The following is a 13,038-nucleotide window of genomic DNA, read 5'->3' on the forward strand; positions in this document are numbered from 1 at the left end:
AAATGACATGGATAAAATGCCTCCCTAAAAATGCCTAAATATTAGAACTATGCCAAATTCGACAACTGGAGTCTCACCTTTTGAGATGCTATATGGGATGCCCTACACTCGAGGGCTACCAGTAAGTCACCCCAAATTGGAAGATATGACTATCCAACGCTATATCACTATTTTGAATGAAAACATGCAAGAACTCAGAGCCAAAGGAATGCTAGCTCAAAGCACTCCTTTGGAATTTTCAATACATAAAATCCGACCAGGGGACAGGGTACTGATAAAAAGTTGGAAGGAGGGTAGTCTAACCCCTCTTTGGGAGGGACCATTTCTTGTTCTTCTAACTACAGAAACGGCGATAAGAACTGCTGAAAAAGGGTGGACACACGCGTCACAAGTAAAAGGACCCATAAAGGAATGGAGAGTTGTGACTGAACCTGGGGACACCAAGCTAACCCTCAAGAGGACTTAAAGAGGTAACTGGGGGAATCCATATTGACTCCTATAGATATTATATGGGAAAAACAGGTGTAACTGAAAACATTTACATAAATAATAGAATAAGGGCCAATACCAGTCCACTTCCTATCTGTAAATGTTGCAGCCTATATATATATATATATTAGGACAAGGTGTCCCAATTGTTCAAAATATTATTACTTGGAGAAGAGACCAGGAACAATTTCTGAGGAACCAATTACAGTTCTTTTGCATTTGGTGTAAAACTATAACCTCATTAGAACAGTTGTTATGGGTCAAATATTATTGCTATAATAGCTGACGGGGAATATATCTCTAATCTACCAGAGAGGGCAAGACCGGAGGGAATCGGTGCTGCAGCTGGAGAGGTCTGCCAAGGGCTGCAACCCCTGGGGCTGTGACCGCTGAGCACTATGATCTTGACCGGACCTCTTTTGGTGTTGGTTCTGATAGGAACCATATGGGGAAATGCTGTGGCTTCTAAGGACATTCACAACAACTGTAGTGAATGCATTACCACAACTAGACGAGAGAGAGTAACCTCTCAAACACTGATCTGTCACACCGTGTATGAATGTAAAGGAACAATAACCGGCTACTGCATACATAACCAAACCCAATATAGACTTTGTAAAGATGTTTTGATCCAAAGAAACTCCCTTATGGCAATGGAAATCCTGGTTGCACCCCAATATTGGGAGGCCACCTTTGTGGATACGGATGGGACTGTGTATGTTGGGCCACCACAAATTGGGGTTATGAATACCATTAAAAATGGAAAATTAAAGAATTTGGAATTAAGATATGGGCTGCTCGAAAAGATCCAGGAGCTATAGTCCAAGTTAAAATTATGGAAAGTGTTAAGGAATCAATACAACATCATTTATTATTCAATTAATTCTATCATGAAATGGAAACAGGAGTCCAATATGAAATTCCCACAGTTACTAAAAATCTCTTTGTAAATCTCGCTGCTAATATAGCTAAAACATTGAATGTAACCAACTGCTATGTTTGTGGGGGATTACCAATTATTCTATGTATAATCCCACATTTCACCAGACTGATACATACAGTTGTACAAAACATGCAATTCACTGCCATGCCATTGCAACCAGAGATAGCCAATAAGGGGGAAACCCACTCGTTAATGATATTAAAAACTAAAGTGACTCCAATGTTATCTGCGGCTCGCAAAGCAGTCATTAAACTGGAGGCCAAGACATGAATCAATAACTTACACAAAAACAAAGGGGGGAATATATGTGAGTTACATCAGAGTGATTCGTGTCAGCAACTCAGGGGTCCTAGTGATCATTGCACTTTGTGTGGAGATGGAATCCCTTGTGATCATTGTGCTATGTGCAAAGGGTATGATAAGTGTCCCTGTCAATACCACTGAGAAGGAAGAAAAAACAAGGGTTTTGCAATATTGTGCAAAGAAATGTTTTGCTCATTGTTTAAATTGCATGAATGTTCTTAGAAAGGGGGGGGGGGGTAGGTAACTTAGAGGTATGTCCTGTTACAGAACATTGTGAAATCTGTGTGCTGAACAAATAAACACATAAGGAGTGGAATTTATGGGGGCTAAGATGGCGGTCAGACTTGTGGTAGACATAATATTTCTTCACCCGGAGACAAGACCCCAACAACAGGTGGAGAACCCCTGGAAAAGAAGACAACAGGATTGGCTGAAGAAGCCACAATCACAAGGGATTCCATCTCCACACAAAGTGCAATGATCACTAGGACCCCTGAGTTGCTGACACGAATCACTCTGATGTAACTCACATATATTCCATGCTTTATTCCATCCTCAAACAGGTCTTTTTAAATAGCTAAGCTAGCTCTGTGCCTCACATGCACATACAGAGGGAACGCACTGGGAATACCAGTTGGAAGCTGCCTGTTCTGATGAGACTTTCTTAGGATTTCATGTGCAACTGAAATCCTCTACATACTCTACTGCTGCAACTGTCACTGCTTAGTAAGAAAGAGCTCAAACTTTAATCAAGTCGCAACGCTACTTGAAAAGTTCCTCTTCTCCCTCTTCCCCAACACGTAAACATCTGAAATCCTAATATAAAGACTAAAAATTAATTTCAGAGGACAAAATATAAAAATCAAGATTCTTTTGATATATAAGAATGGCACAAGCCCTCAGCAGCTCCAGCCAGCCTCTGCCTCTCAGAAACACCTTTTCAAGAATGGCCAATAAGGTGGGTGGTGTGCTGACGCTGTGGGGTTGCCATTTTGCGGCTCTCCTGCTCTCCTGAGGGTAGTGGGATGGGTGTTGTTGCGTTTTGGTTGTCGGGGGGGGGGGGCAGGGGGCGGCTGCAACAGCCCCTTAGCCCAAAGGTTCTGTAGGGATGTCTGACAGGTCCTTTCCAGACTACCTAGTTTAGGGTTCACTGGTGGCCGAGGCAGTTGTGCCCCATGGCTCTGGTCAGTGTGTCCTCTGGAGGTGGCTCCCCTCGTTGGGTGTCACAGGAACAGCCCTGGCAGGAGCTGAGCTCCCAGCTCTCTCACTCCTTGCGGCTGTTTGCCAGGTAACATTTGTACAAGCCCCTCAGATGTTTGCTGCCTGTGTAGAGTTAGGCCCCCCAGAGCCTTGGGTGGGTTTTCATCCTGGGCCAGCCATGCTGGTCACTCCCTGCCTAGCAGGGGTGGAGTCATGCCACTTCAATGCTTTACTCCTTGTCTCTTAAGCTAATTACTCCATCAGAAGAGGAAATTAGTTTGATGCTAATCCTTGATAATATGTATTAACTGATTTTTTTTATTTTTTTTTTTTTTGGCAGCTGCTATGTCCCTGGTGGCTGTAAAAGGATTCTAAATGAATTTGTTATGGTGTTTTTCCTGGTGTTGAACTAACACTGATGAGTTCAGAACCAGAGGCTTCCTTGCTTGTTTTTCTCTTTGTCTTCCCCCCTTCTTATCTTTCACCTCCCTCTTTTCTTCCTCCCCTTTCTCCCTTTCCTTTTTGTTTAGAGACCAGCTGTGTGAATGACAAACTAAATGGAGCCCCTGGGCAGCAGGTGTGGGTGGACGCCCCATGTGAGGCTAATTGGGGTGACTGAGTCCTGTTAATGCCCTCAGGACCCTGCCATACCCCCAGCTCCAGTGCCTCTTCACAGGAGGTGACCTCCCCAGCTCATCCCCAGCCAGGAGATGTCATGCCAGGGCTCAGTGCCAGCTCAGGGGCCACAGATGTGTAACGAACCTTTCTCTTCTGCAGGACCTAACCTGGGGCTCCCTGGGGCTCTCCTCCTGCTGTGTGCTCTCAGTTTGCTCACTTTGAGAGCTGAATTGCACCATCTGAAATGGACCTTGGGTCTCTGCATATGGACTTAGACATATTCTGGAGACTTGATTTCTGTGTCATTCCAGCAAAACAGCTCCCATGTGTCGTACTCCAACGTCATGGAGTCAGAGTGGGAAGCGCATAGGGCAGTAATCTCCCAAAGTTTTCAGCTTGAGGTGCATTTCTCCTGCGTCTATGCCTACGAGCAGGTGGTGAGGCTGCCCTTCACTCTCACTGCTGTTGACAAGTGAGTGGTTCCTCTTCACCTTGCTGCTGACATGAAAGAGCTTGCAGAAAAATAGATGCCTTCAATGAGGTGATCTGCAAAGGCCCTGGGGAGCCACTAGAGAGCTCTGAGATCAGGCTACCTCCCTTTCTCTTCCCAAAATGTTTTTTCAACACGAGGTTTGGGCCTGGGGCAGAGCTGAAGAAGGGCATGCACAATCTACCTTTCTCGTAGTGTCATGACACAGCAACAAATGCGTGTGCAATGAAGTGAGTTACCTTGTCTTACGCGTGCCCACTCTTGCACAGACACACCAGGCATATGAAACTTGCTCACTCCCTTCCGGGTGCCAAGGGACCACACGTGCCATGCATATGTGTGCCATCTCCCTGTGGAGCCCAGAGGAACCGTCTCTCCTCATCCCAGCAACTGACAGACACACATGACTTAGAGCAGATGCTTTGGGATGCAGTCTTGCTCCACAGGCACCTTTGTCTCCACATCCTGGAGGTCATCATTGACCACCAAAGCCTTCAGCTTTTCTTCCACTCTTTTCTTGTCGTCCTCCTTCTCCTCCAGAACATCCATTCCACCTCCTCCCAGGCACTACAGAAATGCACACACCAGGATGAATTCAGGGGTGGGACCCAGGTACACAGCAACACAGATACATTGGCATGCTGGCTACAGTGATTTAGTACATGAGCATGGCTGAGGCAGCCAGAGGCATGACAGTGAAGAGTGAGCACTGAATTTGACTTTGGGCTGGGCTTAGTAAAGAAGTGGCTGCATGTTCCTGGGTGCGGTGGTGCAGGGAAGCCATCAGATCAGGGGAGCCAGACTCAGCACATCCCCATGCTCAGGTGGTGCCGCATCCCTTGCTTGCCGTGCCCGTGTGAAAACTGCGTCCTCCGGGGTGCTGCCAGCTGGAAGGCAGCTCCAAAACCTGCCGGGCACCAGCCGATGGCCCTACCAGAGTCGTCAGGGCTGCACCGAGCCAGGCCGGCAGCGCAGGGGCCTTGAAAGGAGCAGGATGTTCTGCAGCACTCAGCAGCCTCCAAGGACAGAGGCTGTTACGGATATCCTCTCGGGGACGTGGGGGTTGTTTTTTTCCCACTCCCCGCGATCAGGCTGACCCATGAGGGGCAGACAGAGGCACAGACCTTGCACTTGGGGGGCGGCGAGCCCAGCCCTCCTCCCCGACCCTGAGGCTGCCGCTCCCTGCCCGCCCCCCTGCTGCCGGGCACCAGCAGTATGGAAACGCCGCCACAAAGGCACCGCGGGGCCGTGGCAGGGCCTGCGGCTTCCCCCCAGGCCTTCCTCCGGCCCTACCCCGACCTACCCCCGGCCTCCCCCAGGACTCTCCAGGGCTTACCCCAGCCTCCACCCCAGGGCCTTCCCCGGCCTCCCCGGGGCTTCCTCCCGCCCCCCCCCCCGCCAGGCCTCCCACCATCCCGGGCAGGCCACTGAGCCCCGATCTGTCCCCGGGGTCTCCTCAGGAGCCACCCTGCAACCCCTCAGCTGCCCTGACTCTCCCCGCCGCTGGTCTGAGCGTCTTCCTGGCTGAGCTCCAGGTGCTGCCTTGGAGAGACCACCCGTGTGTGCTGCAGCCTCCTCTGCCAGGAGACACTTAGGCAAAGCGGGGAGAAGCAGCCAAATGTGCTCGCCAGGACAGCCCCGGAGACCACGAAGCTGCTCTGAAACTCACTGGGTTTCTCTCTCTTTTTAAAAAGAATAATAAAACCACAAAGCTCCCCCTCCCCCCCTTACTCTGTTGCTTTCTAAGCTTTCGGGCTGTGCTGCTTTTGCATCTCTAATGAAGCCTGTGCAAGCTTCTGTCAACTGCTTTATACAGCACATAATGGAAAGCAGAGATTCTCACCCAAAAGCTGGCAGCCAGGGATGGCAGGAGGCCTTTTCTTTCTTCTTCTTTTTCCAATTGGTTGTTCATTAGGCTGTGAGCAGGGTCAAGTGCTAAACACTATTGTTTTCTGGCTTTCATTGTGGTTAGAAAAAAACCTGGGTTGATGTTCACATTTGCCACTGTGTTGTGGTGACTGAAGCAATTAAAGCACAGAGTATATAGTCAATATATATCAAGAAGCATCATCTTGAGTGATTACTGCTGTTGGCAGCTGGTTACTGTTTCCCAAACAAAGCATGGTAGGACCAAGCCCTCATCCCTCCATCTCTCACCAGATCTTAGATGTCAGAAGTCATTAAGAAACCAGCCAAAGCCACTGTACGTTCTGGTTGCGAAACGGCATGTGTTCAGTACACAGTTATCTGGCCTTCACATGTTCTGCTGTGGTATCTGCTGTTACTGCTGCGTCAAAAGCAGTTACCACAAAACAGTTGGATGCACATACCCCCACATTCCTGGGGATTCTGTGGATACTGCCCTGTTTGGGATCCCACCAGGGTGGTGAATTGGGTCAGCAGTCAGGAGCCATCAGCCAATGGGAAGGGCCATGGGTGCCGGAGGATAGACTTTGGGAGGGTCTAGAGCTGAAGGATGCTAAGCTGGATCTTGTGCAATCACCAAGCAATGTGTTTGGGGGGGGACGACAAGGGACTGGAAGGCAATATAAGGCATGGGGCAGGGAGCACGAGAGTGACAGGGGCATTGGTGGCTGGAGAAGCACAGAGCAGCCTGGCGATGGTAAGTGGGGTGAGAACAAGGCGAGAGCTTGATGCCGGTGGGATGTCTCAGGACTGCTGTGGAGAACAAGGAGCAGAGCAGGGATTAAACCCTCCTTGCCTGGAGCTCCGGGGTCTGGTGGAGGGTGAGCCATGTGCTGCCAAACCAGAGCGGGGCTTTTGGCACTGCATCGCTCCAGCCACCTGCCCCATCTGGCTCTTATCCATGTCTGATAAGGAGACTCCAGTGTCCAGGGCTCACCCAGGACCACGCCATGAATTTCCCTAAAGAAGTCCATTATCCGTATCATGGGGGAGATTGACTTAATCTGTGTCTTTATGGCATTAAGTTTAGTTGTGTCCAAAGCTTTGGGGTTTTTTTTATCCCATTGTCTCCTTGTTATGGATATGTGTTACTGGAAAAGCAAGGATCCTTCTGCAAATCCTGGCTCTTCAAAAGAGCTGTAGTGGGAAGAGGGGAAACGCCTTTCCTCTTTGGGGAGCCTGGGCTGATGCCTCAGCTATGCAGTTTTACTTAAAGTGCCTGTTCTTACTGAAATGTGGCTTTATCACTGCCAGCACATCCCTGCAGGTCCAAGGTCTGGTTTCTTCCACCCCCTCATTCAGGAATAGCTCCCTAAATTCAGGACAGTATTTGACCCTTGTGTTAGCCTGGGGGGAAGGGAGGTATCTGTTCATTTGGGATAGGAAATTACTTTGTGCCATTGAACACAGAGCTTTTGGAGGATATACAGTACAGAAATTATCACACCCAATGCTTGAGGGTGGGCTCTTTATGGATGACTGCAAACATCTCCAGCGAGCATATTAAAACCAAGTTACCCAGAACCTGTTTGTTTTCACAGGAAAGGACTGTGAGATGCTTGCTGCTGGTCTCTGCCCTCTGCCTGGCTGGCTGTGAAGGCAACAAGAGTGAGTCTCCCTGTACACTGTCCCTGCTGGGTCACAGATGAGTACTATGGAAAGGAGAGGTCAAGCCCTCACCTGATCTGTGTCCAGGTTCCTCATTCAGGGCACTGCTGAAGGCTGCTATGGGGAGATAACAGAGCAGGGCTCAAGGGGAGGCAGGAACTGGGGTGCAGGAGCCAGCAAAATAGGCAGAAACCTCAGGCTCTCCATCCCAGTCATGTGCAGTATATAACCCATGGAGATGGGCACAGGGGCTGTGATGTGCCACCGCTCTCCTTACTAGCTGGTGGCAAGCTCCATAACTCTGATCCACATTACAGCCATGCTGAGGAGCTCTCCCAGGCTCTCACATGCATCCTCCCAGGCAAGCCACGAGGCAGGTTCTTCCTCAGGTGTGCCTGCCCTGGCTCTAGGTGAGGATCTCAGCCCTGGCAAGCTGTGCAGGGTTTCATACCATGGGTGAGTTCACTCTCGTGTCTCTCACAGAGGAGATGTTCTTGCTGAGTTTCAGCTTTCTCACCTTTCCTTTGCTGCAGGGGAGCTGGTGAGCCCCAGGCGAGGGGCTGCCCTCCGTCTCAAGAGGAGCCTGAATGCCTGCCTGCCAAACCCATGCCAGCACCAGGGGCACTGCCAGCTGATGGAGGACAGACCTGTTTGCAGCTGCAGACCGGGCTTCACAGGGGCATTCTGCCAAGGTAGAGGATGCTATGAGCCCTCCATAGTCTGTCCAGGGACACCAGAGGGAAGGGTGATGGGCATGGTGCACTGGTGTTACCGCTGCTCTCCAATGCAGGCTCCAGGAGCACATCCCAGCTCCTGCCTGCCACCACTACCATGTCCTGACTACACATTGGTACAAAACCCAGTCACAGGCCATTTCCTTCCTCCCTAAAAGTCTTAATTACTTAATTTCTTGTCTGCCAAGAAGCTGTGCCAGGGCAGCAGGGCAAGCTGCAGAGCACAGCTGCCTTGCAGTGTCAGAACAAGCATACATATTCCACACAGCTCCACTGAAGCCTCTTCCAGACACTGGCCAAAACCTGTGTCTTCTTCATCTGCAAGAGAGGATCCCTGTCCCTGTCTGGTGCCCTTGGCAGGCTGCAGTGATTCTGTAGAGAGCCCTCAAAAGGGGCTATACCCACAACATCTGCCTTTGATGTCTCGAGCTTAAGGACTGTGTCTGTTCAGGGTAGCAGTGGTCATGGACTTGTGCAGGTCTTAAGCAACCAGGAGAAAGTAAGAGACCCACATTAATGCCTGTGTGTTCCCACAGGTTTGTCTTTTGCCCAGTGTCTGTGAAGAGCCCCACCAGCAGCCTCCAACCGAGATGGGATGAGGGTCTGCTGAGCTCAGTGGGACTGTGCCGCTCCATAGTTGACCTAGGCCTCCTTCAGGCCCTTATTGCTATTGCAGATGGCTTTTTTCCCTAGATGTGGTACTGAAGTTGTCCTGTGAGGAAGAGCACATGAAGATGATGGTGAGGAAGGAGGCATTTGAACTCCTGAAGATCCCCCAGCAGCTTGTCCACTTGAGGAACCAGGCATGCAAAGTCTCAGAAAGGGAAGAAGAGGGTGAGCTGTTTTTTGCAGCCACTCTCACAGGTGAAAACCACACTGCTTGTGGATCAATAATTCAGGTAAGGATCCAGCAGAGCCTCTCTGTGTAGCTCTGAAGCCATGAGAGGAGCAGATGTACAGAGTGTGGACAGCAAAGGTGAAGCCCCAGAAGCTTTTCCTTTGATATCAGGGTGCTGTAAAGTTTTCATTCCCCTTGGAAGGCTTCACTGGGGGCTGTCGGAAAGCTCTAGCTATCACCTAGATAACAGCCTGCAGCTTTCTGGTAGCATCCTCTGAGCTCTGCAGTCCTGGCTATAGCCCCTTGGTCCCTCACTTGATTCATGGGTCAGGGGGGGTTCAGAAGAACCAGTGCTCCAACTCTGCATTGCCCTCACCTGTGGTCACTCTACTGATTCCTGCCTTCTCTGATGATGCTTGTCAGCAGCCCCTGGACATGGGGCTTGAGCAAAACCCCAGCAGGTATCCAGGCCTGGAGCAGCTGAGTTGCATCCATCTGAAATGGACCTTGGGTCTCTGCATATGGACTTAGACATATTCTGGAGACTTGATTTCTGTGTCATTCCAGCAAAACAGCTCCCATGTGTCGTACTCCAACATCATGGAGTCAGAGTGGGAAGCGCATGGGGCAGTGATCTCCCGGAGTTTTCATCTTGAGGTGCATTTCTCCTGCGTCTATGCCTACGAGCAGGTGGTGAGGCTGCCCTTCACTCTCACTGCTGTTGACAAGTGAGTGGTTCCTCTTCACTTCACTGCTGACATGAAAGAGCTTGCAGAAAAATAGATGCCTTCAATGAGGTGATCTGCAAAGGCCCTGGGGAGCCACTAGAGAGCTCTGAGATCAGGCTACCTCCCTTTCTCTTCCCAAAATGTTTTTTCAACACGAGGTTTGGGCCTGGGGCAGAGCCGAAGAGGGGCATACCTTTCTCCTAGCCTCCGTGCTTGAAACCAGCTATCTAAAAAATAAAGGGTGGGAACTGGGAGATGCCCCCACCATGCCCCTGTGGAGGTGCAGGTCAGGACCTCCTGAGTTGCCTTTCTCATAGCTCTCACTGGGCAGCCAGTCAGTGAGAACTCCTGGAGCTCCTTGCCTCTGTCCGCACACAGTGTGGACATACCAGCCAGGAGACAGCTTGGGGCCTGGCTCTCACCTGAGAGCAGAGGCACATTCCAAGTCAGTGCACCTCTGCCATTGGCCTTATTTGTGCTGTGTCCTTCCTGCCTTATTCTGTTTGTGAGGTCTCCTCCTCTCTTCTCAGGCTGGTGCAGTTTGTGGTCAGAGAAGGACACTTCAACGTTAGCATGAGACTGTACAAGACCCCCTCCTACTTGCAGCCCTATCACCTGCCGGCTGTGGCTGTCCCTGTCACAGGCACACTCTATGTTCTGCTGAAGATAGAAGGACAGCACCAACTCAAGTACTTCCTGCTGAGTGTTGAGGACTGCTGGGCCACACCGAGCACAGATCCCTACCAGGACGTGCAGCACAAGCTTATTGAGAAGGGGTGAGTGGAGTGCCTGTAGTGCATCTGGTCTCCTTGCACCATGAGCACAGTCATATCTCTTTGCTGGATGCTAAAGACAGGTTGATGTGAGGGAGCAATGACACCATCAATGACACCACCTATGGTGGACACCATCACTGAATAGGTGGAACAGACCCATAGATGATCCTTTTAACCGCTCTAAAGTAAGCCCCCTCTCCTGACCCTGCTCTGCTGCCAACAGTGCTGCCTTCCCTCCAGCATCACTTCTGGGCAGCTGGTGACCTTGCTGCAATGTGCAGAGAGGTCTCTGCTGAAGAGTTTGCATTAAAGGTGGCTGCAGCCAAGCTAAAGCTGGTAACATGGATGTCTGGGAAGTGGGAACCACAGCCAGGCTCACTGCACCCATGCAGAGCAGCTGTGGCTCCCCGGAGTGAGACACAAGGCAGCTCCTGTGGTGGTAACAGTTCCTCCTGAAGCTGGGTACAACACAGGGTGCCAAGGAAAGGCATCCCCACTAGCACCAAGACAGAAATAGTTCAGAAAAACCTGGGGGCTGCACCCAGTCCCTGTGTGCTTGGTGTCCCAGTCTGGGATGCTCCCCTTTGTTTCCCCCTGCTGACTCAGCCATGGTGTCCCAGGTGTCCCCATGATGAGACAGTGACATACCTGAACATCTTTGGAGAGAAAACTACCGCCAAGTTCAGCTTCCAGATGTTCCAGTTTGTCGGTTACCCCGAGGTGTTCCTGCACTGCCGTGTCCAGCTCTGTCTCCCCAATGGCCCGGAGCCCTGTGCCAAGGTGAGCTCTCCCAGTGATCTGCACAGCGCCCTGGCCATGCAGAGGGACCTCCCTTCCCTGGGCCTGCTGTTTGGAGAAGGGGCTCTGCTCTGGTTTTGGGTGCCTCAGCACAATAAACACCTCCCAGCAGCAGGAGCTCAGCCCAGCACCTTGAACTAAAGGTACAAGGTCTTGAACCCACCAGAAAGCTCCTTTCCCTCTTCCTTCTGTCTGTTGGGTATTTGCAGGAGGAGAGGTTTATGATAGGACCTGGGGAAGAGCAGGCTCCTCTGGGGTCTTGACCACTCCCAGGCTGCAGCCCCATTGGGGCCTCTGCCAGGGGCAGACCACCAGGATTTGCTCTTGCCCCTGGAGTGGGCTTATCCCCTGCCCTCTGCTCCCAAAACCTTTCCCTTGGCTTTGTCCACAGCAGTGCCCCAGGCACCGGTGGAGCAAGCGGGCACTGGCCAATGACTACAGTAAGATTGTCTCCTATGGGCCCATCCACCTGCTGGCTGGTCCTTCCTTGGAAGCAGAGACCCACCATTCCCGGACAGACCAACATGACCTGGGGGGTACGTATGTCCCTCTGGGGAGGGCAGGAGCAGCTCACAGACCTTTGCAACCCTCTAGGCAATGCCAGGTTCTTTAAAAGGGCTGCTAAAGTCACTGCTCTGCACAGGAGTGTGGAGTCTTTCAGGTGTCATGGCCATGCAGGGCATGCTCCAGGAGCCAAACCAGCACAGAGAGGTTGGCTCTGGTGAATGGCTCCATACTGGGCACAGGTCAGGCTGAGCAGGGTGGGAAGGGACCAGGAGTCAGGAGCCAGGTGAGGGAGGCTAGGCTCTCACAATGGACCTCTGCATCAACACAGTGAGGCAGGCTCCTTCTGAGCACTGAGGTCAATCCAGGAGATCCAAGCAGAGGTCCAGGACCAAGACCACCCACAGCATAGCTCAGACACCAGCCACATGAATGACAGACTAAATGAAGCCCCTGGGCAGCAGGTGTGGGTGGACGCCCCATGTGAGGCTAATTGGGGTGACTGGGTCCTGTTAATGCCCTCAGGACCCTGCCATACCCCCAGCTCCAGTGGCTCTTACCCTTCACAGGAGGTGTCCTCCCCAGCTCAGCCCCAGCCAGGAGATGCCATGCCAGAGCTCAGTGCCAGCTCAGGGGCCACAGACGTGTAACCAATCTTACTCTTCTGCAGGACCTAACCTGTGGCTCCCTGTGGCCCTCCTCCTGCTGTGTGTTCTCAGTTTGCTCACTGTGGCTCTGGTGGCTGTTGGCGTGAGGCGTTGGGCAGAGTTGAAAGCAGATGTTCCCAAATAAATGTGGCAGCAGCAAGAAGCCACCTGCCTGTGTCTTCACAGGGGTCTTGAGGGAAGGAGGTGATGGTTGGATGCAAACAGTGCTTCAAGGATGAGCCACATCAGAGTGTTTTGGTTCCCTATAGTATCCCAGGGACCTAATCATCCCCTCCTGGCCCATGCTCTCGAGCAAAGAATCATAGAATAGTTAGGATTGGAAAGGACCTTAAGATCATCTAGTTCCAACCCCCCTGCCATGGGCAGGGACACCTCACACTAAACCATATAACCCAAGCTCTGTCCAACCTGGCCT

General features: G+C 51.4%; 1 protein-coding gene across 1 annotated transcript; it reads left to right on the forward strand.

Moving 5' to 3' along the window:
* Positions 1 to 6,585: 6,585 nt before the first annotated feature.
* On the forward strand, positions 6,586 to 12,762 carry LOC130598803 (uromodulin-like). Its single transcript, XM_057408599.1, has 9 exons — positions 6,586 to 6,666; positions 7,511 to 7,577; positions 8,111 to 8,269; positions 9,005 to 9,210; positions 9,717 to 9,877; positions 10,408 to 10,653; positions 11,274 to 11,433; positions 11,843 to 11,987; positions 12,626 to 12,762. The coding sequence occupies exons 1-9, from the start codon at positions 6,664 to 6,666 to the stop codon at positions 12,745 to 12,747; spliced, it is 1,269 nt and encodes a 422-aa protein (XP_057264582.1). The 5' UTR covers positions 6,586 to 6,663; the 3' UTR covers positions 12,748 to 12,762.
* The last annotated feature ends 276 nt before the right edge of the window (positions 12,763 to 13,038 follow it).

This window comes from Pezoporus wallicus, unplaced genomic scaffold, assembly GCF_028554395.1.
Source record: "Pezoporus wallicus isolate ANWC-B61680 ecotype Strahan unplaced genomic scaffold, APGP_CSIRO_Pwel_v1 contig_8045, whole genome shotgun sequence".
Taxonomy (NCBI): Eukaryota; Metazoa; Chordata; class Aves; order Psittaciformes; family Psittacidae; genus Pezoporus; species Pezoporus wallicus.